Source organism: Rhinoraja longicauda, chromosome 9 (genome assembly GCF_053455715.1).
Source record: "Rhinoraja longicauda isolate Sanriku21f chromosome 9, sRhiLon1.1, whole genome shotgun sequence".
Lineage (NCBI taxonomy): Eukaryota > Metazoa > Chordata > Chondrichthyes > Rajiformes > Arhynchobatidae > Rhinoraja > Rhinoraja longicauda.
The window spans coordinates 36,808,246-36,834,731 of NC_135961.1; the positions used below are offsets into that span (position 1 = coordinate 36,808,246).

The following is a 26,486-nucleotide window of genomic DNA, read 5'->3' on the forward strand; positions in this document are numbered from 1 at the left end:
CCAGCCTTTTGTATCGGAAAATAACTGCAGATGCTGGTACAAATCGAAGGTACAAATTGATGGATCAGTCTGAAGAAGGGTCTCGACCCGAAACGTCACCCATTCCTTCTCTCCAGAGATGCTGCCTGACCTGCTGAGTTACTCCAGCATTTTGTGATACCAGCCTATTGTATCTATCTTCTGCATAAAGTCATGTTGATTGTCCCTAATCAACTAATTATTTTCCAAATTTGAGTAAATTTTCTCCCATAGCATCACCACCATTGATGCAAAGGGACTTGGGAATGCTGGTGCAAGATTCCCAAAAAGATCATCTGCAAGTCAACTTGGTAGTAAAGAAAGCAAACACAATGCGAGCATTTATTTTGAGAGGCGTTATATACAAATACAGGGATGTAATGCTGAGGCTCTATAAGGCTCTGGTCAGGCCGCATTTGGAATATTGTGAGTATTTTTGGGCACCATATCAAAGGAAGGATGTGCTGGCTCTGGAGAGGGTCCAGAGGAGGTTTACAAGGTAAATCCCAGGAATGAGTAGGTTAACATGTGATGAGCATTTGACAGCACTGGGCATGTACTCGCTGGAGTTTAGAAGAATGAGGGGGGGCCCCATTGAAACACAGAATAATGAAAGGCTTGGATAGAGTAAATGTGGAGAGGATGTTTCCATGAGTGGGAGAGTCTAGGACTAGAGGTCATAATGTTTCGATTGCCCCAACCGCGGGAGAAAAGGAGGAAGAAGGTAAAAGTTATTCGCCTTCCATCATAGTCAGGAGCGCGGGGTCACTGAAAGCAAGATGGACGCTACCTGCGCTGGTGGGGACTCGGAGGGATTGCCGTGAGTGTGGTGGTCTCAGTGTTGCAGGGATGTCGCGCCACTGGGGTCTGGTGCGAGTGCGGACGGCTGTCTGACTGTTTGGGCGGACAGGGATTGCGAGAGAGTCGGTCGGTGCAACTCTGGTCACATCACGATGGAGATGTGTATGGCCCGGACATTGGACTGATGGCTGCGGCTCTCTGCTTATGCTGTGTGCCTTGGGATTCCCACACGCCACTGTGGGGGCTGTTTATGTTTAATCTTTATGTAATTTTGGATCTTGTTGCTTTTTTTTGGTATGACTGTATGGTAAAATCAAATTTCACTGTACCTTGGGGTACACGTGACAATAAAGGACTATTGAACTATTGATATTGAACTATTTAAGGCAGAGATAGATAGATTCTTGATTAGTATAGTTGTCAGAGGTTATGGGGAGAAGGCAGGAGAATGGGGTTAGTTAAGGAGAGATAGATCAGCCACGATTGAATGGCAGAGTAGACTTGATGGGTCGAATGGTGCGAGACTCAGCGGCCTATAGTTTCCTGGATTATCCCTATTTCCGTTCTTAAACAAAGGACCAACATTGGTACTCTCCAGTCTTCGGAAACCTCATCTGTGGCTTGGAAGCAGTGATTTTGGCTTTGTAAACTCGGGGAACAATCCCATGTGGAAAGAGTTAAAATGACATTTTAAGTGAGCAACCAAAAGGAGTGATGGCAATGTTAGGACAGATGACGGGTTGCTGGAGGAATGATTTACCTGCCGTCTTCGGCTGCGGTCTTATTTTCCAACCTCCCTTTGACCTCCTCTACTTATTCTGAGCTGCAAGAACTCAGATCAAATCAGAAGCCCAAGGAAAAGGAGCAGGAAGCAGAAGGAAAAGACCAGAGAGGCAGCTTTACTACAAGGAGAAGTAAGATGAGGAGAAAGCTTCAGAACCTCAAGCATCGGGCAGTCAGAGATCAATGACTATCGCAGGTAACATCTTGAGGATTTTAGCATTAAATCCTATACAGTATTTTCCCCAGAATCTGAAATGCTCAAGTTATTAATTATTCTTCAAAGCATTTAATATTATTTTAAAAATTGCAGACAATAATTTAACATGGAAGGAGTTTTTAAGGTTGATGCAGGTGAGTTTATTGTTAGGTGGATGGGTTGAACAAAAGTCAGAGATGAAAAGCAAAAGGTGTGAGACAAGAATAGAAAAGTTGATAAGCCAGAGGAAGGAATATAGGTGGAAAGGGGAGGTGGGAAATGGGTGAGAGCCTAGGTGAGGCATAGGGAAGAGGGGGGAAGTAGGGGTGTAGGGGGGGGAGTTGTAGGTTAGTTAACGGCAACATCCATGTCTCTCCGATGGGTATTTACTGTCATGCATCTGTTGCAAAATCAGGATGCAATGCTACCTCATTCTTCTCCTTTCTTGCATTAGTTAGACCCCTTTCTACATGTCTATTAACAGCAGTCAAAGAGCTCGTGTTTCTCCTTGTGGTTTACAAATTACAATTGTGAGTAGTTTTGGGCTCCATATCAGAGGAGGGATGTGCTGGCATTGGAGAGGGCCCAGAGGACGTTTACGAGAATGATCCCCAGGATGATTGAGTTAACGTACGATGAGCGTTTGACGGCTCTTGGCCTGTACTCTTTGGAGTTTAGAAGGATGATGGAGGACCTCATTGAAACTTACCAAATACTGAAAGACCTAGATAGAGTGGATGTGGAGAGGATGTTTCCACTAGTGGGAGAGTCTAGGACCAGAGGGCATAGCCTCAGAATAAAAGGGCATATCATTAGAATGGAGATGAGGAGGAATTTCCTTAGTCAGACGGTGGTGAATCTGTGGTGGCCAAGTCATTAGGTATTTTTAAGGCGCTGATTGACAGATTCTTGATTAGTAAGGGTGTCAAAGGTTAAGGGGAGAAGGCAGGAGAATGGGGTTGAGAGCATTTAGATACATCTTAGATAAGCAATTCAGACACAGTACGTGCATAGCATAAGTTCATAAGTTATAGGAGTAGAATTAGGCCATTCGGACCATCAAGCCTACTCTGCCATTCAATCTTGGCTGATCTATCTTTCCCATTTTCCTGCCTTCTCCCTATAACCCTTGACACTCATACTAATGAGAATCTATCAATTTCCACCTTAAAAATAGCTACTGACGGTCTCCACTGCCTTCTGTGGCAATGAATTCCACAGATTTACCACCCTCTGACTAAAGAAATTCCTCATCTCATTTGTGCAGGTATGCCCTTTTATTCTGAGGTGTGGCCTCTGGTCCTAGATTCTCACACTAGTGGAAACAACCTCGCCACATCCACTCTATCCAGGTCTTTCACTATTCACTATAGCAGTAGTACACTGAGATAGTGTACAAAGTCGCCAGTTTATTGTGCCATTTTCAAGTCCCAGTTTCTACTCATATGACCTATGAACTTCTCACTATACAATTTTGCAAGGCATGAGTTTTCCAAACAATCTCACCTTGAACTTATTCCCAACGCTGATGAAGCTGAGTTTTCCGGCTTTCTGCTTCGTGTCCTTCATGTTGTTGGTTCCTTCGAAGAGCTTCCGCACAAAGGGGTCCTTCGATTCTGACACCAGGGACTCCAAGGACATGTGCAAGGCATCATTATTCTTCTCCACAAACCTCAACTATCAGGAGAAGGGGGGGAAAATAAAATCACAATGAGAATTTCGTACTATTGCAATTTATAAGAAGCATTTAGACAGATACATGGAAAGTTCATTAGGAGCAGAATTAGGCAAATCAGCCCATTAAGTCTACTCCGTAATTCAATCATGGCAGATCTATCTTTCCCTCTCAACCCCATTCTCCTGCCTTCGCCCCATAACCCTTCTTGCTCAGAGTTGGTCCTAGACCCTCCCACTAGTGGAAACATTCTCTGCACATCCACTCAATCCAGGCCTTTCATTACCCGGTATGTTTCAATGAGGTCCACCCTCATCCTTCTAAACTCCAGAACCAGCAAAAGCTCATCATATGTTAACCCATCCATTCCTGGGACCCTCTCGTGAACCTCCTCTGGACCCTTTCCACGCCAGCACATCCCTTCTCAGATATGGGGCCCAAACCAGCTCACAATACTCCAAATACAGTCTGATCAGCTTCCTAAAGAGGTTTGCACTGAAAAGGGATTACAATGTTGGGCTTGCATATTGGCAGATTGGAAATATTCAGAGTCCAAAGAGGCCCACATACACATATATTGAAAATGATCAGAAATAACTCAAATAGCAATCTGCTTTTTCATGTCTAGAACATGAGACCAGAAATTGGATAGAATTTATGTTCTAGCTGGACAAATCCCAGAGAGTCTACATTTAATTTGTGTGTAGAAACAAGGAATTGCAGATGCTGGTTACAAAAAAAGACACAAAGTTCTGGAGTAAGTCTAAGATAAGGAATGATGGTACAAAGATAAGGCCTTTGTTGAGGACTGACTGTTTTGCATCCGAAAGAGGGAGATCTGAATAAGGGGTCGACCCATAATGCCACCTATCCATGTTCTCCAGGGATGCTGCCCGACCCACTGTATTTCTCCAGCACTTTTGTGTCTTTTTTATTTTGCGTCTTCAGTTTGGCCGGGGCACACAAGACTTGGAGGCTTGATTTCTGTGCGACAGTGCTAAAAGACCACAATATGTATTTCATTTAAAAGCTTACAGTTTCATAGCAGACGGCGCCGGCAAAGTGCCTGATGATAAACCCTTCGTCATCACGAATGTTCCTGTGAACCGTCAGTTTGGACTTCCTGGGAATCTGAGCGATGAAGAGATGTGCGTTACATATATTGCAACAGTGTTTAGAGTTTAGTTTAGAGATGCAGCGTGAAAACAGGCCCTTCGGCACACAGAGTCCGTGCCGATCAGTGATCACCAGCACTTTCCTACACGCTAGCGACAATTTACAATTTTTACCAAAGCCAATTAACTGTACATTTTTGGAGTGTGGGAGGAAGCTGGGGCACCCGGAGAAAGCCCACATGGTCACAGGGAGAATGTACAAACTCCCTACGGACAGCGCCCGTAGTCAGGATTGAACCCGGGTGTCTGGCGCTGTAAGGCAGCAACTCTACCGTTGCGCCACCGTGCCGCCCTATTCTGTACACTAAAGCCCCTCCCACCCCCAGATTGGTGACCCCATATACACCCACGATCCCAACCCCCCCCCCCCCCCCCGTGACCCTAAACCCCCAACCCCACACGAGGGGAAGTAACAGCACAACGACTGGCTCTGGCTCTGGCGTGGGGGGGTACTAGTCCCGGTGCGAGAGAGGGGCAGCGGGCGGCCCTACTGATGAGTAACTCACGGTCAGTCGGAAGTGATCCTTGTGCTTCTTGTGAACTGCCGACGTGAAATGCTGGTCGCTGGTCTGAGGTAGGCGGTTTTCTTCATCCAGGATATCCAGAATCCCCACTAATTTAGCTTCAATCAAATCTGTTTATTGGCAGAATTTTACAACGTCTGCAAATGTAGTCAAGTACCCGGCTTCACATGCATTGAGATTTTTGAAATCAAGTACAGAGCTCCAGTGAGGGGCAATACACTAAAGGACACAAAGCGCTGGAGTAACTCAGCGGATCAGGCAGCACCTCTGGAGAACATGGATAGGTGACTTTTCAGGTTGAGACCCTTCTTCAGATCCAAAAGATCATTTATCCATGTTCTCCAGAGATGCTGCCTGCCCTCACTCCAGCGCTTTGTATGTCTTAACCAGCATTTGCAGTTCCTCGATTCTTCATGGGAAACACTGGTGCTCACCATCTCGTATCTGAGTCAATACACGTGGAGCCTTCTGACTTTCCCTCTGCCCTGGGCCTCCGCAAGTCTCAAACCCATCATCCTGAGCATACAACTACTTAGTTTAGTTTAAGTTATTGTCACATGTACCGAGGTACAGTGCAAAGCAATCTGGTGCATTCTTCAGAAACTCATCATCTCTTCCCGAATGCAAATTGGACGTGTTCACTTGAATTACAAAAATGTCACAATTTGGGATGGAGGCTTTGGAGAAGGTCCAAAGGAGGTTTATCCCAAGGGTGATTGGGTGAACATATGATGGCGTTTGATGACTCTGGGCAAGTACTCGCTGGTTGAGTTGCGTTGAGTATAAGTTTAGTTTATTGTCACATGTACCAAGGTACATTGAAAGGCTTTTGCTGTGTGATGACCGGTTAGTGGAAAAATAATACATGATTACAATCAAGCCATCCCGTTTAGAAGGATAAGGGGTGACCTCATTGAAACTTAACGAATAGTGAAAGGCCTGGATAGAGTGGATGTGGAGAGGATGTTTCCAGTAGTGGGAGAGTCTCGGACTAGAGGGTACAGCCTCAGAATAAAAGGACATATGTTTGGAATGGAGATTACGGAATTTCTTTAGCCAGAGGGTCTGTGGAATTCATTGCCACAGATGACTGTGGAGGCCAGGTCATTGGGTATTTTTAAAGCAGAGATTGATAGGTTCTTGATTAGTAAGGGCGTTCAAGGTTATAGGGCAAAGGCAGGAGGATGGGGTTGGGAGGGAAAAATAGATCAAGCATGATCGAATTGGAGAGTAGGTTTGATGGGACGAATGGCCTAGTTCTGCTCCTATGACATGATATTTACACCTAAAGCATTCATTGGAAACAGACATGGGCAGAATGAATCTCGATGCTCATGTCAACTCAATACATACCAATGCAGTTGGTACATACCAGGTCAATTTGGCACACCAATACTTACCAATACAATCTTGATTGTCAACATAGTGCACCTCACTCACACCGAGCCCTTCCTTCTGATACAGCTCTTGTTCCTGAAAGTGGAGAGATCAGATCAGTGTTGCCTTATTAACTGCTTACTTCAGGAGATCCTCAGGATCTTTCTTCGGGTAATGTTTCATTTCACTACACATTTATGTGTATGTGACAAATAAACGACTATTGACTATTGACTATTGACTATCTCCAGCATAAAGTACAAAAACTTGAAAGCATGCATTATTAGACAGGAACAGTTTCTTACGCTCCTTATATCAGGCTTGCGAACAGTCCTTCCATAAGCTAGAGTACTGTCAGATTCACCTCTACCCCATTGACGATGTTGGACTTTGTCTCTGGAACTGGTGTGCTACAATGCTGCAGCACAGAGTTGCTGCGTTACAGCGCCAGGGACAAGGTTTTAATCCTGACTACTGGTCCCGGCTGTACTGAGTTGGAGGAAGTGGGAGGAGTCAAAGGAGAAGTTGAGGGTGTCACGAGGGTGAGGACCAGCTCCGCTAGGCGGAGTAGAGTGTTGGTAGAGGGAAATTGGATGGTTCTGCGGTCGAAGAAACAGAGGGCATTAAGGCCTTCCTGGTGGGGGATGGAGGTGTAGAGTGACTAAAAGTCCATAGTAAAGATGAGGGAGCGGAGGCTCAGAAACTGGAAGTCATTAAAGGGACGAAGGGCATGTGAGGTGTCTTGGACATAGGTCAGAAAATTGGACCAGGAGGGATAGGATGGAGGCGAGGTAGGTGGAAATCATTTGGGTGGGACAGGAGCAGGCAGAAACAATGGGTCTGCAGGGACAGTTCTGTTTGTGGACTTTGGGGAGAAGGTAAAATCGGTCCGTGCGGGGCTGGGGAACGATAAGGTTGGAGGCTTTAGAGGGCGGAGAGCCGGAAGTGATGAGATCAGTGATGGTGTTAGAGATTAAGGGCTGGTGCTCGTTTGTGGGGTCATGGTCCAAGGATAAGTAGAAGGAGGTGTCTGAGAGTTGTCGCCTGGTAGAGGTCAGCATGCCAGACTACCACGGCACCTTCCTTGTCGGCGGGGTTTGATTATAATATCAGGGTTGCTGCAGAGTGAGCGGAGGGCTGTACGTTCAGAGGGGGTGAGGTTAGAGTAGGTAAGGGAGTGGAAAAGTTGAGACGGTTGATGTCACGCCGGCCGATAGAAATAAAGAGGTCAAGAGAGAGCCGTTCTGGGGAGTCCAAGAGGAGGGGGTCCGTTGGAGACGGGAGAAGGAGTCATCACTGGGTGGTGAGGACTACTTCTCATAGAAAAAGGCACGGAGGCGAGGTGACGGAAGAAAAGCTCTACATCATGGCAGATCTAGAACTCATTGAGATGGGGGCGGAGGGGAACGAAGGTGAGGCCTCTGTTGAGGACAGACCGTTCTGTATCAGAAAGGGGGAGGTCAGGGATGATGGTGAAGACACGACAAGGGTGGGGGTTGGGGTCAGAGGAGGACCGGGGAGTGGACAGAGGCCGAGGAAAAGGTCTGGTGGGGGGATGGTGAGTCTAGGTGCATATAGTTAATAGTTGCATTTGTACAGATTTAAAGGAGGCTATTTTTTTCCCGGTAAACTCCGTTAACAGCAACCTGAAGCAGAGCTCTGCGACAGCTCAGCGATCAATGTAATATTGGTTTCCATGGTAATATATGACCCTCATCTTCTCTTGCATAGATTCTAATCTAGGTGAGCACAAAAGTAACAAAGGTGCACGTCTTACCTCTTTGAGGATTCTCTCATTGAAAAACTGCTGCAGCTTCTCATTGCAATAGTTAATGCAGAACTGTTCAAAGCTATTGTGTTCAAAGTATTCTGTGGAGCACAAAACAGAGGAGGTCACTGAACTGCCGGTAAACAACAACTCTTTCTACAGACAGGTGAGACTTTAGTCTGTCATCCAATTTAAGTCAAATATAACTGGTGGAAGTGGAAGATGGTTCGAGCAGAAGCTCCTGGGAGTATTGAAGGTACAGGCAGGTCTTCCAAATCCCTCTGGCCCATTAAATTACAAGCAAGTGTCACAGAGCCACGAAGCGTGGAAACAGGCCCTTCAGGCAAACTTGCCCACTCCGACCAACTTCCCCACCTACACCAACCCCACCTGCCCGCGTTTGGCCCATATCCCTCTAAACCTATCCTATCCATGTGCATCCAAATGTCTCTTAAACATTATGATAGTACTTCCCTCAACTACCTCCTCCGGCTGCTCTTTCCATACACCCACCACCCTTTGTGTAAAAAAGGTAACCCCTCAGGTTCCTATTAAATCTCCCCCACCTTAAAATGAATGTGAATTCTGGAGGAACAGCACCTCATATTATGCTCGGGTAGCTTACACCCCAATGGTACAAAGATTGAATTCTGCCATTTTAGGTGTGCACAACCCTCCCCCTCTCCCTTCCATATACACCCCCCACATGGCCTCTCAGCAATTTCTCCCCTCCCCTTCCACCTACATTCTCCAGCTTCATTATACACCTCTTCAATCTTTTTATCTCACACCTTCTGCCTTTTCATCTCTGTTTTTTGTCCAACCATCTGCCTATCAAAATGGCTGAAGAAGGGTCTAAAACATCACCCATCCATGTTCTTCAGCGGTGTTGCCTGACCTGCTGAATGACTCCAACATTTTATGTCTATCTTTAGTATAAAGCAGCATCTGCAGTTCATTTTTATTACACGCCTATCAAAAATCCCATCCTGCAACCACCTATCACTCGCCAGGCTTTGTCCTGCCCTCCTCTCTTCCACTTTTCTCCCCTTCGCACTCCCCCACCCACAACAATCAGTCCGAAGAAGGGTCTCGACCCAAAACATCACCTATTCATGTTATCCAGAAATGCTGCCTGACCCGCCGAGTTACTCCAGCACTTGTGCTTTGTTTTTAATCTCTGCTTCGAGCTGCCTCGCACTTTCTGTCTCTCTCCCTCCAGTTCTGGTTAATTCAAATGATGTTAGTGCATCTCTCTAAAGTAGAATTCTGACGTGACGAATTCCTAGCATGCGTTTAGTTTTATCGCTAACATAGAGCAGTAATAGCTATAATTAATAAAACCACAAAAGTTTCAGTTACAAACTCTGCTGCAAATAACTCTAGAATTCCTGTTCCTAACAGGGAGAGGGGTGAGGTGAGTGGAGAGAAGGGAGGAGGGGGGGGGGAGGGGGTGAGTGGGGGGGGCAGCGAGGTAAGCAGACGGGGGGAGGGGTAAGCAGTCAGGATGAGAGAGAGGGAGATTGTGAAGGGGAGAGAGGAGGACATTGAGAGGTGGGACAGAGAAAGCGAGATGTTATCCCTGAACTGACAAGTTCGCTGCAGCTAAACCCAATAATATGTAACGATAATATCTCATTTTTATTAACCACAGATATGATTTCCAAAATCACCTGCTGTTTCCCTGTGTGTTTTGAACCCTGCACTCCGTGACACTTAGATATATTTGCAATAATTGATGACTGAATAATTTATAAGGATAATAATTTATAAACAGATTTACTACTAATCCCTGCTCAGGAATCTTGCAATTATTCCAGAAACTCGCTAATCATTCATTTAAAAATTATAACCTCTGATGACAGGAAACTCATTTTGTAAACATTGACATTTTTGCAGATGCTAATTTGATGCGTGCTAGCTCGGAGCCTTAATTCAATAAAAGTTCATTCAATTTATTCGATAATTCAAGGTTATGTTAAACGTTGAATTCCCACTTCACATGGCCTCAAACAAATTGTGGGATAATTTAAAATTAATTGTATTAAAACATTATGGGCAGATTGCACCAAGGTCAAATAAGCCACATTTCAGTGAGTAATGTCCAGGAGCGAAGATGATTGTAAAAGTGGTGAATGCTGCCCAGCCCATCACAGGTTTGGACAGCCCCGCTATCGAAGAGACACCTCAAAACAGGAGCCAACATCATCGGAGACCCACACTATCCTGGCCACACTCTCATTTCATTCCTGCCATAGGGAAAAAGGTACAGGAGCCTGAAAACTGTAACGTCCAGATTTACATATCTGTTGTTCTGGTGCAAGAAACAATCTCATTGTTCCATTTTGGCACAAATAACAATGAGACAATCTTGACTCCCGAACGACAGGATAGAAAATGATAATAATATTTGGAAAGGCTGGAGGGATAAAAACTCACCAAAGCCAGCAATGTCCAGAACTCCGATGAAGAAGTTGGAGGTGTCAAATGGAAAGCATTGATTGACCCGCTTCACAACATGGTCGAACAGGTGGCTGTACACCGCCTTGGCCAAAGCGTCTCGGGCATTGTTCGCCTGCTCCACCTTCAGCGGTACCCTGAAAAACAGGCAGAAATATTCCTACATGTAAGCTACCATCATATGGGTCACTCATTGTACTCTCTGCTTCATCAACACCTCCAGCCCAGCGCACACCTTTTACACCAACAGATCACAAACAAAAGCAAGGAATAGAGCATTCATCTTTTGCTGTTTAGGTTAGGGATACAGCAGGGAAACAAGCCCTTTAGCCCACGCTGACCTGTTCACACTGGACCCTGCCTGACCCACTGAGTTATTCTAGCACTCTGTGTCCTTTTGTGTAAACCAGCATCTGCAGTTCCTCAGATAGACACAAAGTGCTGGAGTAACTTAGCGGGTCATGCAGCATCTGTGGAGAATAAGGATGCGTGACGTTTCGGGTCAGGACCCTTCTTCAGTCCATGATTCCACAGATAAGCACCAGGCCATTATCTCCCAGATTCTCTCTGATCTTCTGCAGTTCCTTGTTTGTTTATCCCATTGTCTCATCCACTCCCTACACACTAGGGGGCAATTACAGCGGCCAATTAACCTACAAACCTGCACGTCTTTGGGATGTGGGAGGAAACTGGTCACAGGGAGAACATACAAACTCCACCCAGGCAGCATCCGAGCTCTGGACTGAACCTGGGTCTCTGGCTGTCAGGCAGCAGCTCTATCAGCTCTACCGTGCTGTCAACTGTGTTTTTTCCAAACAGTAGTTTGGATGTTGAGTCATTCTTGCCAAAATGATCAACCAATCTCCCAACCAGTTTCACAACACAGATGGGGGTTGTTTCGTGTCGGGACAGAGTCACTTCTGAAGAAGGGTCCTGATCCGAAACTTCACCCATCCCTTTTCTCCAGAGATTCTGCCTGGCCCGTTGGGTTACTCCAGAACTTTGTGTCTCTTTTTATAAACCAGCATCTGCTTCCACCTATCACTTGCCAGGCTTTGTCCTGCCTCCACCTCTCTTCCAACTTATTCTTTCCCTACTTTCATCAGTCTGAAGAAGGGTCCCAACCTGAAACGTCACCTATCCATGTCCTCGACCCGCTGAGTTACTGCAGCACTGTGTGTCTCCTCCTGAATATAGAAGACTCGTTGCCATTGAAGATGTGTTGCTTTGTTATGGTCGCTTCTTGGTTCCTCAGGTCCTGCTCTGACTGAGATGACAACGGTAATCTGTCTACTTGAAGCACAGTGTTTCACTGACAGTCTAGTTCATATGTGAACATAGACACAAAGTGCTGGAGTAGCTCAACGGGGCAGGCAGCATCTCTGGAGAAAAAGGGTGGGTGACATGTCTGTAGAAGGATACCGACCCAAAACGTCACCCATCCTTTCTGTCCAGCGATGCTGCCTGACCCAGAGTTACTCCAGCACTTTGCGTCCATCTTTAATTCCTCAGATGACGGGTTCTGATCAAGAGTCTTTGACTTGAGTTGTTAAAGCATTGAACTGCAAGACCCTGACGAGTAATTCTCAAGGGCAAAGCTGCCAAAACTATTACTTGCTCTTGCCTTGAACAAGTGGCTGTTTAGTGCAGCTCCATTTATAAGCAGAATGCCAGGTCTCTCTTTGCCGTTGACAGGCTCCACAAATGAGTACAAATAAGCCTCACACCCTGCCAGCAATGAGAGATTAGGCAAATGCAACTGTACACAGCAAGGTGCTCTCTCAAAATTAAGTTTTGTCCAGAGTTATAAACTACATTCACAAAAGGAAGCTTGCATAAAACGTTGGATAACCAGTTCCACAGTTCGCCATGATATCTCCCTCTTGGGATCCCCTAGCCTACAGTCAGCTCATCAGGTAACCTAGAAACAAAGAACTGTAGATGCTCGTTTATCCCAAATATAGACACAATGTGCTGGGGTAACTAAGTGGGTCAGGCTACATCTCTGGAGAACATGGAAGGATGGTGTTTCAGGTCGGGACTCTTCCCCAAACTTCTCAAAAGATGTGCAGGTTTTGGCTTTTGTAAATTGTCCCTAGTGTGTAGGATAGTGTTAGTGTGCAAGGCTGGCGCGGACCCGGTGGACCGAAGGGCCTGTTTCCGTACTATATCTCTAAACAAAACAAAAAAAGTCTCCACTCAGCCTACGTTGTTCCAGAGAAAATAATGCAAGTTTATCCAAACTCTCCCTACAGCCAAAACCCTCTCAATGTCTAAACGCTTGAATGTTGAGATCTACCCTCTACAAATTTCATGCAACATTAATTTCTTACAATAAAGACGATCCGTGGTTTTTGAACCATAAAAATGACTTTGACAATTACCAATATATTACCATTTACTGAAAAATAAATATATTTTGTTCATGATGACATACTTTACATTTATATTGAGGTTGCTTAACAATTTCAAAATCACATTAGACTGTGACTAGCAAGTAATTATTTAACCAATGGTGTGGCTGGGTTCTGTAGCTGTATCCCAACCTCACAACATATAATTAATATACAACACGGGCGGCACGGTAGCGCAGCGGTAGAGTTGCTGCTTTACAGCGAATGCAGCGCCTGAGACTCAGGTTCGATCCTGACTACGGGTGCTGCACTGTAAGGAGTTTGTACGTTCTCCCCGTGACCTGCGTGGGTTTTCTCCGAGATCTTCGGTTTCCTCCCACACTCCAAAGACGTACAGGTATGTAGGTTAATTGGCTGGGTAAATGTAAAAATTGTCCCTAGTGGGTGTAGGATAGTGTTAATGTACGGGGATCACTGGGCGGCACGGACATGGAGGGCCGAAAAGGCCTGTTTCCGGCTGTATATATATGATATGATATGATATGACAACATATACAAAATAACTTTTCCTTGGTTTTCAATTTTCTGTCGTTATTCTTTGAGAAAGCTCAACGCAGACACCCAGTGGAGACAGGAGGAACTGCAGATGCTGGAATCTTGAGCAAAACTGGTGCTGGGGGAACTCAGCGGGTCAGGCAGCATCTGTGGAGGGAGTGGACAGGCAACGTTTTGGGACAGGACTGCCTTTGGGTATGAAATAGGAGGAAGAAATCTGGAGAGGTGGTGGGGTGGCATAAAGGTTGGCAAATGGATACAACTGAGGGAGTCTTTTCATCCCTGGACTTTGTCCAACTGTCTACTTATCAAAAATCCCCATCACCTCTATCCTCTTATCACTTGCCAGGCTTTGTCCTGCCCACACCTCCCGTCCAGTTTATCCCCCTCCCACCAAAATCAGTCTGAAGTCAGTCTGGAATCAGTCCCATCCCAAAACATCGCCTGTCATTGTTCTCCAATGATGCTGCCTGACCCGCTGAGTTACTCCCACATTTTGTGTCTTTTTTCGTAAACCAGCATCTGCATTTCTTTGTTTCTTCGAGTTTTAACCTGAAGTAGTTTCCAGGATATTAAGGAACAGTCAGCATATCTGCTTCCTTCAGATAAGTAACCAGATATGCCGGTGGACTGATGTATACGAATACTCACAGATGCAGTCATTGGGTAAAAGGCGTGGCGGAACAGTAGTGCAGCGGTAAGAGCTGCTGCCTCACAGCGCCAGAGACCTGGGTTTGATCCTGACTACGGGTGCTGCTTTGTGGAGTTTGCACCTTCTCCCTGTCACCACATGGGTTTTCTCTGAGTGTTCCGGTTTCCTCTCGTATTCCAAAGGAATGCAGGTTTGTAGGTTAATTGGTCTCTGTACATTGTCCCTAGTGTGCAGGATAGAATGAGTGTATGGGTGATCGCTGGTCGGCATGGACTCGGTCGGTTGCAGGGCCTATTTCCTCGCTGTATCTCTAAAACTAAAACTACACAATCGCAAGAAAAGGAAACCCATTCAAAGCTGATGGATCCCACAGATTGTGCAGTGTGGAGATTACTCACTTAATGACCGTGCCTTTGGCTCCCCCTGCAGTGGTCAGCATTACTCGAGTGGTCAGACTGACCCGCAAATCATCGCCGTCCAGTCCCAGAAGCTCTGCACAGTAATCCAGCGACTGACTCGATTTATTCTTCAGGACGCACCCACCTGAACATAGGTAACGTAGTCAGCTGAGCTAGCTCAGGAATGACAACATGCAGGAAACAAACTGAACAAATCAAATGTACTTTAGTTTATTGTCACGAGGGACAGTTAAAAATGTTTTGTTGCGTGCTAACCAGTCAGCCGAAAGAGTATAGATGATTACAATCAAATCATCCACTGTGTATGGATACATGACAAAGAGAATAACGTTTGGTGCAAGATAAAGCCCAGTAAAATTCCGATTAAAGATAGTCCGAAGGTCTCCAATGAGGTTGATAGTAGATGAGGGCCGCTCTCTAGTTGGTGATAGGGTGGTTCAGTTGCCTCATAACAGCTGGGCAGAAACTGTCCATGATTAGCCAGGGATCAGCCATGATTGAATGGAGGAGTAAACTAATGGACTGAATGGCCTAATTCTGCTCCTATGCTGCATGATATTAGTTTAGTTTAGATACAGTACGTAAACAGGCCCTTCGGCCCACCGAGTCCACGCCGACCAGCAATCCCAGTAGACTACCACTAGCCTACACACCAGGGACAATTTACAATCTTTATCAAAGCCAATTAACCTACTAAGCTGTAGGTGTGGGATGAAACCAGAACACCCAGAGAGGAAACCCATGCTGTCAATGGGGAGAACGTACAAACTCCTTACAGACAGCACCCATAGTCTGGTGCTGTAAGGCAGCAACTCTATCGCTGCGCCACTGTGCTGCTGTGATTCTATGAAATGAGTTGGTGCTGGACCTCAAGAAAGGGAGTTTGTAGAGTGCCTCCGAGATGGATTCTTAGAGCAGCTTGTAGTGGAGCCTACCAGGGAGAAGGCAATTCTGGATTTATTGTTGTATAATGAACCAGATTTGATAAGGGAACCCAAGGTAAAGGAGCCATTAGGAGGTAGTGACCATAATATGATTAGTTGTAATCTGCAATTTGAGAGGGAGAAGGTTAAATCAAAAGTGTCAGCGTTGCAGTTGAACAAAGGGGACTATGGAGGCATGAGAGAGGAGCTGGCCAAAGTTGACTGGAAAGGGACCCTGGCAGGGATGATGGTGGAACAGCAATGGCAGGAATTTCTGGACATAATCCAGAAGATGCAGGATCAGTTCATTCCAAAGAGGAAGATTCTAAGGGGAGTAAGAGGCGACCGTAAAAAGGCAATACGGGGAGAAAAGATGAAGTATGAAGGTAAGCTAGCCAAGAATATAAAGGAGGATAGTAAAAGCTTCTTTAGGTATGTGAAGAGGAAAAGATTAGTTAAGACAAATGTGGGTTCCTTGAAGACAGAAACAGGTAAATTTTGTTATGGGTAACAAGGAAATGGCAAACGAGTTGAACAGGTACTTTGGTTCTGTCTTCACTAAGGAAGACACACACAATCTCCCAGAAGTACTAGGGGATAGAGGATCTAAGGTGACGGAGAACTGAAGGAAATTCACATTAGTAAGGAAATGGTGTTGGGTAGACTGATGGGACTGAAGGCTGATAAATCCCCAGGGCCTGATGGTCTGCATCCCAGGGTACTCAAGGAGGTGGCTCTAGAAATTGTGGACGCATTGGTGATTATTTTTAAATGCTCTATAGATTCTGGATCAGTTCCTATGGTTTGGAGGGTAGCTAATATAATCCCACTTTTTAAGAAAGGAGGGAGAGAAAACAGGGAATTGTAGACCAGTTAGCCTGACATCGATGGTGGGGAAGATGCTGGAGTCAATTATTCAAGATGTAATAGCAGCCCATTTGGATAGCAGTAATAGGATTGGTCCAAGTCAGCGTAGATTTATGAAGGGGAAATCTTGCTCGACTAATCTTCTGGAATTTTTTGAGGACGTAACAAAATGGATAAGGAAGAGCCAGTGAATGTAGTGTATCTGGACATTCAGAAAGCCTTTGATAAGGTCCCACACATACATGTTTTTTACACAAAGAATGATGAGTGCTTAGAACATGCCGCCAGGGAAGGTGGTGGAAATGGATATAATCATAGTGTTTAATAGGCTTTTAGAGAGTCAAGGTAACGGAATAATGCAGATCATGTGCAGGCATGGAAGCAGGTCCTTTGGCCTATACCGCCATCGATTATCCCTCCCCACCAGGTCTCACTTTCTCATCTACTCCCTATACTCCAAGGGCAATTTACAGAGGACAATTAACCTACAAGCCCGCACGTCTTTGGGACATGCAAGAAAACTGGAGCACACGGAGGAAACCCATGTGGTCACAGGGAAAAGGTGCAAAGTACATATCAGCGCCCGAGGTCAAGATCGAACCCGGGTCTCTGACGTTGCGAAGCAGCGGCTCTACCTGCTGCACCACCCGGTTAACATACAAGCTGACACCCAGCAGCACCACTGGCCACACACCCAAGATACAAACGGCCTCCCTACCAGAGGTGCTTCCCGCTTCTTCGAAGTCTACGTTGCCGAGGTGCAGAACCCCGGCAACCACACGGAACAGGTCAAACTTCTCAGCGTCGCCCAGGCCGATCTTCTTCATGGCCACGCACATGCGGTTGAAATCCCCGTGGTCATCCAGCAACGGGTCCTTCATGGAGCCTTCCTTGAGACACTGGGGGGAACACAGCGAGGGGGAAGGCAAGAGTCAGCGGAAGTCCAAATGCATCAAAGACACGGCCAGGGAAAAGCTAACAGGCACAGTCAGCAAAAGTAAAAGCAACAATAACATGCATGCAACACTAACACATCAACCTCTCATGCACAAACCACCAATGACAAATGGGTGCTTTCCAAATGCATAAGACAGTTACAGGAGTTCCTCATTGGTGCCTTCCATGTATCATAAGCAATCTGCCTCTTGTCAACTGTGCGCTTGAAAACATGTTATTTGTGATTTCCAACAACCCATTTCCTCTGAAGTTAGATACAAAGTGCTGGTGTAACTCAGTGGGTCAGGCAGCACCTCTAGAGAATAAGGATGAAATGTTTCGGGTCGGGTCCCTTCATCAAACTGAAAATATTTCAGTCTGAAGACGGTCCTGACCTGATACATCACCCATCCTTTTTCTCCAGCTCTTTGTGTCAATCTTCGGACTAAAGCAGCATCGGCAGTTCCTTTCTACATCCATTTCCTCTGCTTTGAGCTATTGTAATGTCCAGTCTTAGCTCTGTCGACAAAGAAAATTGTTTGTTCTATTGCACCGTGGATTCCAGAAGGCGGCATCCATCTTTCCCATCCACTCCTTTGTCCTTTCTGCAAGTCAGCACACAATAATCCATAATGGAGTCATACAGCATGAAAACAGGCCGGCCCAACTTGCCTGTACCGAACAAAGTCGCATCTACACTAGACCCATCTGCCTGCGTTTGCCCCATATCCATCTAAACCTGTCCTTTCTATGTCTGATTGTTTCTTAAACGTTCCAAAGTACCTGCCTCAACTACCTCCTCTGGTAGCTTCTTCCATACACCCAACACCCTTTGTGTGAATGTTTACCTCTCAGATTCCTGTTTTCAAGAGGGAGTTAGATTTAGCTCTAAGGGCTAAAGGAATCAAGGGATATGGGAAAAAGCAGGAATGGGGTACTGATTTTAGATGATCAGCCATGATCATACTGAATGGCGGTGCTGGCTCGAAGGACCGAATGGCCTACTCCTGCACCTATTTTTCTATGTTTCTATTAAATCTTTCCCCCTTCACTTTAAACTTATTTCCTCTGGTTGTCTATCATTGGTGGCAAGGACATTGTCACTGCTTTAACAGCTCATATCCTCAGGAGCAGCAGAGGCAGCTGGAAACTGGTGAGATGAAAGTATGAAGAAGGGTCTCGACCCAAAATATCACCCATCCTTTTTCTTCAGAGATGCTGTCCGACCCTACTGTGTGTCTATCTTCGGTACAAGTAAATCAGTTCTTGGAACAGAACTGGTCCATTCGGCCCATCAAGCCTACTCCACCATTCAATCATGGCCAATCTATCTTTCCCTCTCAACCCCAATCTCCTGCCTTCTTCCTAGAACCTCTGACGCCCATACTAATCAGCATTAATTACTGATAAATCATTATTTAATTATTACTAATAGAAATCAGCATCCGCAGTTCTTCGTTTCCCGTACTAGTATATATACTTATAATAAACTGTGGTTCAACATTACTCTTCACAGTTGAAGATGTTTTATAGATGTTGGTCACAACCTTCCTTAGCACCACTAGTCACAGCATCCCTCACCCAGTGCCTCTGTGGTTTGACTTCCTAGAACACTGCATCTGCACTAATGAACCCTACTCCTCTGTTCGCATTTTAGTGGACCCAATGTTCCTGCCTGCTCAAACCCCCTTAACATATCTCCCCATACCTCGACGCTATCATGTCACCATCTCCTCTACACCTTGCACGCCCTCCACCATTTTGAGAACTTCCCATTCATTGCTACCTCATCTTCATGATGGACATCCAGTCTTTACGCATCCCCAGACCCCATCAGGAGTTTTTCATTGAAAAATACAGCATGGAAACAAGCCCTTCGGCCTAGTGAGTTCACGCCAACCATCAATCACCCGTTCACACGAATTCTATGTTATCCCACTTTCTCAGCCATTCCCGACACACTAGAGGGCAATTTACAGTGGGCCAATTAACCTCTTAAACCCAAGCGTTTTGGGGATATGGGAGGAAACCGGATTACCCTGAGAAAACCCACAAGTCACAGGGTGCAAGCTCCACACAGGCAAACTGTCCTAATCATGTCCCTGTTTAAATGTTTCTTAAACGTTGCAATAGTACCTGCCTCAACTACCAGCTCATTCCGTACACTCACCACCCTTTGTGTAAAAAAAAAAGGATTCACCTCAGGTTCCTATTAAATCTTTCCCTCTTCACTTTAAATCTATGTCCATTGGTTCTTGATACCTCTGCTCTGGTAAAAAGACTCTGTACATTTACCCTATCTATTCCTGTTATGATCTTGTACAAAGGGCAACCTTTGTTTTTTGAATTTACTTCTGCGACTGTCAGCTGCATCTTAACAACCCCTCCTGCGAGCACTACTACGTTTGCTCTCAGTGTTCGGGGATGAAATATCATAATTGAGTATCTCTCCCTGCGTGCCTTCTACTCAAACAACTGTTTGGGACCTAAAGAAGCAACGTGGGTGTCATTACATTTGTGGAATGTTTGCAAGAAAACAGCAATAAAAGAAGTGCATGTAATATAAATCCTCTAACGTGTAACAAAAAACACAGTGCTGGAGTAACTCAGCGGGTCAGGCAGCATCTCTGGAGAACATTCATTTAATGTTTAAAAAATATGACAAAATCCTAGAGTAACTCAACAGATCAGGCAGCATCTCTGGAGAATATTAATTTAATGTTTAAAAAAAAGACATAAAATGCTGGAGTAACTCAGCGGGTCAGGCAGCATCTCTGGAGAACATGGAAAGGTGACATTTCGTGTTGCAATCAGTCTGAAGAAGGGTCCCGACCCAAAATGACATCTATCCATGTCCTCCAGTGATGCTGCCTGACCTGCTGAGTAACTCCAGTACTTTGTGTCTTTTTGTGTAAACCAAATTCTGCAGTTCCTCGTTTCCACATGAATTTAATGTTCATTGAATGGTTCATTGTACTCTCCAGTTTTAGGTAATGAATCAACAACCACCCACCCCCACCTCTTTTTCACCCCTTCTCTGTGCTCCACTTGGATGCATACCCATTTCTCCCACTATCATGACCCCACCTTTCCTCTTCCCCCAACCCCCAGAGAGATGTGAATCTGTGGAATGCTCTGCCACAGAAGGCAGTAGAGACCAATTCACTGGATGTTTTCAAGAGGGAGTTAGATTTAGCTCAGGGCTAAGGAAATCAAGGGATATGGGGAAAAAGCCGGAACGGGATACTGATTTTGGAGGTTCAGCCATGATCATATTGAATGGTGGTGCTGGCTCGAAGGACCGAATGGCCTACTCCTGCAGCACCTATTTTCTATGTTTCTCTATGTTTCCACCTATATCCCTCCTCTGGCCTCACAGTCGCACCTCTTCTTTCCTTATCTCACACCCTTTTGTCTACTTTTCATCTCTGGGCTTTGTCCATTATCATCAGGCAATCCAACCCCTCTTCACCTGTATCCACCTTTCACTTGCTAGGCTTTGTCCAGCCCCACCACCCCTCCAGCTTTCTCCCTCCTACTACAATCAGTCTGTAGAAAGGTCCCGACCCAAAACATTGCCAATCCATGTTCTCCAGAGATATAGTCACACAGCATGGAAACAGACCCTCCTGCCCTAATGGTCCATGCCGACTAAGATGTCCCAACAAAGATAGTTCTATTTAGTTTAGTATTTTAGTTTAGTCATACAGCATGGAAACAGGCCCTTTGGCCCACCATATCCATGCTGACATCATCGATCACACCAGTTCTATATTATCCCACTCCCTACACACTAGGGGCAATTTTACCGAGGCCAATTATCCCACAAACCGGCATGTCTTTGGGATGTGGGAGGAAACCAGGGCACCAGGTGGAAACCCATGCAGTCACAGGAAGAACATGCAAACTCCATCAGATAGCACCCACGATCAGGTTCGAACCCGGGTATCTGGTGCTGTGAGGCAGCGGCTCTACTAGCTACATCACTATGTCGCCCATTTGAACTCAAAGGTCACACAGCACGGAAACAATCCCTTGGGCCCAACTTGCCCATGCAGACCAACATGCCCCATCTACACTCGTCGCACCTGCCTGCATTTGGCCCATATGCCTCTAAACCTATCCTATCCAAGAACCTGTCTAAATGTTTCTTAAATGTTACAATTGTACCTGCCTCAACTACCTCCTCCAGCAACTTGTTCCATACACCCATCACCCTTTGTGTAAAAATGTTACCCCTCAAGTCCCCATTAAATCTTTCCCCCCTCACCTTAAACCTACGTCCTCTGTTTCTCGATTCCCCAACTCCAGACTCTATGCATTTAGCCTATCAATTCCTCTCATGATTTTTTACACTTCCATAAGATCACCCCTCAACCTCCTGCGCTCCAAGGAATAGGTCCTAGCCTGCTCAACCCACCTGTAGCTCAGTCCCTCATGTTTACCCGTATTTGGCCCATATCCCTCCAAACCTTTCCTGTTCATGTACTTGTCCAAATATCTTTTCAATGCTGTTACAGTACCTGCCCCAACCGCTACACACGAGGGACAAATTACAATTTTTACCAAAGCCAATTAACCTACAAACCTGTACGTCTTTGGAATGTGGTCATGAGGAGAACGTACAAACTCCGTACTGACATTACCCGTACTCAGGATCGAACCCGGGTCTCCGGCGCTGTGAGGCAGCAACTCTAACGCTGTGGCACTGCGCCGCCCTAAGACATTCCAATTGAAACAGTGGGACAAATCTGTTTATGGTCTCACCAATTGGTCTCATTGTAACACTAGGACTATCTGCAATACGTTTAAAAAATAAGTTCATAATGTCATGTAGCATGGAAGCAGGCCCTTTGGACACTGAGTCCGTACTGAATGTCAAGCACCCAATTATATGAACCCCATTCTATTGTCTCAATAGACAATAGACAATAGGTGCAGGAGGAGGCCATTCGGCCCTTCAAGCCAGCACCGCCATTCAATGTGATCATGGCTGGTCATTCTCAATCAGTACCCCGTTCCTGCCTTCTCCCCATACCCCCTGACTCCGCTATCCTTAAGAGCTCTATCTAGCTCTCTCTTGAATGCATTCAGAGAATTGGCCTCCACTGCCTTCTGAGGCAGAGAATTCCACAGATTCACAACTCTCTGACTGAAAAGGTTTTTCCTCATCTCAGTTCTAAATGGCCTACCCCTTATTCTTAAACTGTGGCCACTGGTTCTGGACTCCCCCAACATTGGGAACATGTTTCCTGCCTCTAACGTGTCCAACCCCTTAATAATCTTATACGTTTCGATAAGATCCCCTCTCATCCTTCTAAATTCCAGTGTATACAAACCTAGTCGCTCCAGTCTTTCAACCTATGGCAGTCCCGCCATTCCGGGAATTAACCTAGTAAACCTACGCTGCACGCCCTCAATAGCAAGAATATCCTAACAAAACCCTAACGGTTTTAGGAAGAGTGTCAGAAGGAACTGCAGATGCTGGATTAAACCGAAGATAGACATAAAAAGCTAGAGTAACTCAGCGGGACAGGCAGCATCTCTGGAGAGAAGGAATGGGTGACGTTTTGGGTTGTGACCCTTCTTCAGACTGGTTAGGGATAAGGGAAATGAGAGATATAGACGGCGATGTGGAGAGGAAAAGAACAATGAATGAAAGATATGCAAAAAGTAACAATGATAAAGGAAACAGGCCATTGTAAGCTGTTTGTAGGGTGAATATGAGAAGCTAGTGCGCCTTGGGTGGGGGAGGGATAGAGAGAGAGGGAATGCCAGGGCTACCTGAAGTGAGAGAAATCAATATTCATACCACTGGGCGGTAAGATGCCCAAGCGAAATATGAGACGCTGTTCCTCCAATTTGCGTTTAGCCTCACTCTGACAATGGAGGAGACCGAGGACAGAAAGGTCTGTGTAGGAATGGGAAGGAGAATTAAAGTGTCCAGCACCTGGGAGATCAGGTTGGTTCACGCGGGCTGAGCGAAGGTGTTCCACAAAATGATCGCCCAGTCTGCATTTGGTCTCGCCGATGTATAAGAGTCCACATCTTGAACAATGGATACAGTAGATGAGGTTGGAGGAGGTGCCAGTGAACCTCTGCCTCACCTGAAAGGACTGTCGCACCACCTCCAACGGGATCCTACCACTAGCCACATTTTCCCATCTCCACCCTTTTCCGCTTTCCGTAGAGACCGTTCCCTCCACAACTCCCTGGTTAACTCATCCCTTCCCACCCAAACCACCCCCTCCCCAGGTACCTTCCCCTACAACCGAAGGAGATGCACCACCTGTCGCTATACCTCCTCCCTCGACTCTGTCCAGGGACCCCGACAGTCCTTTCAGTTTCGGCAGAGGTTCACTTGCACCTCCTCCAACCTCATCTACTGTATCTGTTGTTCAAGATGTGGACTCTTATACATCGGCGAGACCAAACGCAGACTGGGCGATTGTTTCGCTCAGCCTGCGTGAACCAACCTGATCTCACGGTTGCTGGACACATCAATTCTCCTTCCCATTCCTACACAGACCTTTCTGTCCTTAGTCCCCTCCATTGTCAGAGTGAGGCTAAATGCAAATTGGAGGAACAGCATCTCATATTTCGTTTGGGCAGCTTACAGCCCAGTGGTATGAATATTGATTTCTCTCACCAGGTAGCCCTGGCATTCCCTCTCTCTCTATCCCTCCCCCCCCAAGTCGCACAAGCTTCTCATTTTCACCCTATAAACAGTTAACAATGGCCTGTTTCCTTCATCATCGTTACTTTTTTGCATATCTTTCATTCATTGTTCATTATCTCTCCACATCGCCGTCTATATCTCTCATTTCCCTTATCCCTAACCAGTCTGAAGAAGGGTCTCGACCCGAATCGTCACACATTCCTTCTCTCGAGAGGTTCTGCCTGTCCTGCTGAGTTACTCCAGCTTTTTGTGTCTATCTTCGGTTTTAGGTAGAGCATGGAAACAAGCCATTCGGCCCACGGAGTCCACACCTCCATCGATCACACATTCACACTAGTTCTATGTTATCCCACTTTCGCATCCAACACACTGGGGGGTAATTTATAGAAGCCAATTAACCTACAAACATGCACTTCTTTTGAGTGTGGGAGGAAACTGGAGCACCTGGAGAAAACCCACGCGGTCATAGGGAAAACTTACAAACTCCGCACACAGACAGCACCCAAGGTCAGGATCGGACCTGGGTCTCTGGCGCTGTGAGGCAGCAACTCTGCCGATGTGCCACTGTGCCATGGCCACAGGGAGAACATGCAAACTCCGCAAATACAGCACCCGAGGTCCGGATCGAACCCGGGTCTCCGGCGCCACGACGCACAGCTCTACCATCCCACCCAAAAACAAAATAATAGGGTCATGCAGAGTTGTTCTGTGTCCACAAAGTTTACCCAATTCACCAACACTATCTAACCACCAACCACCACTGAGTAAAGAAACCCAGTTAAAACTAATCTACTAATGTGCCTTGTTTGCTTCAACTGAATACAAATAAGCGCAATGATTTCAGTGCAAGTACTAGTGCATGCAACTACCACTGCTCACACCACATACGAATGATGCAACCCTCCAGAACCCAATTACTGACGGACAGTTACATTATACAAAGTTCAAATACATTACAGAAAAAAAACACTGATCACCTCTTCTTCCTGATATTATATGAAATAAAAAAGGGAAAGAAAACAAGATGATTTGATTTTAATCACTCTGGTCCATTTAAGATTCACACCATTTAAACTGCACTGGTTGAGAGTTGCTACCAACTTCATAATGATGAGATCAGACCAGCGACAGATGGCTGCAATACATCAAAAGGAGTCAACTAAACCTGAATACATAGCTAAAGACAAGAAGTGCTGGAGTAATTCAGCGGGGCAAACAACATCTCTGGAGAAGGTGAATAGGAGCGTTTCGGGTTGTAAATTTCATCATTCAGAATCTGAAGAAGGGTCCCGACCCGAAACGTCACCGATCCATGTTCTCCAGAGAGAGGTTGCCTGACCTGTTGAGTTCCTCCAGCACTTTGTGTCCTTTTTTGTAAATTAGCATCTGCGGTTGCTTGTGTCTACTGAATATACAGCTAACTGATAGATGCACTTCTGAGATACAATCAACCTGAAGTTAAACGTCTTCAGTATTTAAGGTGTACATGGAGTCAGGCCCTTCAGCCCACTAAATCCATGCTATCACCCCCAGTCCATATACAGGTCCACCAGAGATTTCCTGGCAACTGGTAGTCCAGCGCCTCCTTTAATCTGGACAAAATCATAAGAAATCCCACCCGGAATTCACCCTGAAAATGTGGCATCTAGGCAGGGTAAGGCAGCCAATCTCGACCTCATCGGAACATCTGTGGCTAAACAGCGGGTCGGATTTCCTTCCTGCAGCCAGGGCTTTGGAACTCAGGCTCAGCAGGTCAGTTCCCATAGCTAACTTCTGCAGCTGACTTTGCAGGCCGGTATCTCGGCTCCTCGGCAGACCAATCAGGTACCGCTGGACTCCTCTCTTGGTACGGCAAAACGGATAATCCAGAAAGCCTCTGGAACCAAGGTTGCTGGAAAACTGGTGGTGGACGGGTACTGCCGCTTTTCATGTGACAATGTGCACTGGTACCTCTTAAAAAGTTAAAAAACTTTTCAGTATTGTTAGTATTACAAAAAGAATTGCTAACATTTAAGAAGCAAAATGTATTAATTAAATTAGGCAGTCAGGCCCTTCGACAGGCTAAAGGACAACAATTCACCATGGACAGCAACAGCCAGGAATGATGTGCATATGGACAACTTTTTGGCTGCAAAAAAACCACAGATCATTTTATTCTCCCCACATTCCCATCAACTCCACCCAGATTCTACCCTCACCGACACACAAGGGGCAATTCACAGCAGCCAATTAATCTACTGACCTGCGTATCATTGAAATGAGGGAGGGAACCCATGCGGTCGCAGAGAACGTGCAAACACCACACAGACAGCACCCGAGGTCAG

At 45.9% G+C, this 26,486-nt stretch overlaps 1 protein-coding gene across 5 annotated transcripts in view; it reads right to left on the bottom strand.

Moving 5' to 3' along the window:
• The window catches only part of myo6a (myosin VIa), a 150,738-nt gene that overhangs the window by 29,579 nt on the left and 94,673 nt on the right, over positions 1–26,486 (bottom strand). For all 5 annotated transcript variants that reach the window (XM_078405157.1, XM_078405156.1, XM_078405153.1 and 2 more), the window contains exons 11-18: positions 17,266–17,446; positions 14,737–14,881; positions 10,757–10,914; positions 8,327–8,418; positions 6,573–6,645; positions 5,155–5,282; positions 4,509–4,604; positions 3,305–3,475 (exon numbers count right to left, since the gene is read on the bottom strand). In XM_078405157.1, the coding sequence (XP_078261283.1) occupies positions 3,305–3,475; positions 4,509–4,604; positions 5,155–5,282; positions 6,573–6,645; positions 8,327–8,418; positions 10,757–10,914; positions 14,737–14,881; positions 17,266–17,446 (1,044 nt within the window). The remainder of the gene's footprint in view (positions 1–3,304; positions 3,476–4,508; positions 4,605–5,154; positions 5,283–6,572; positions 6,646–8,326; positions 8,419–10,756; positions 10,915–14,736; positions 14,882–17,265; positions 17,447–26,486) is intronic.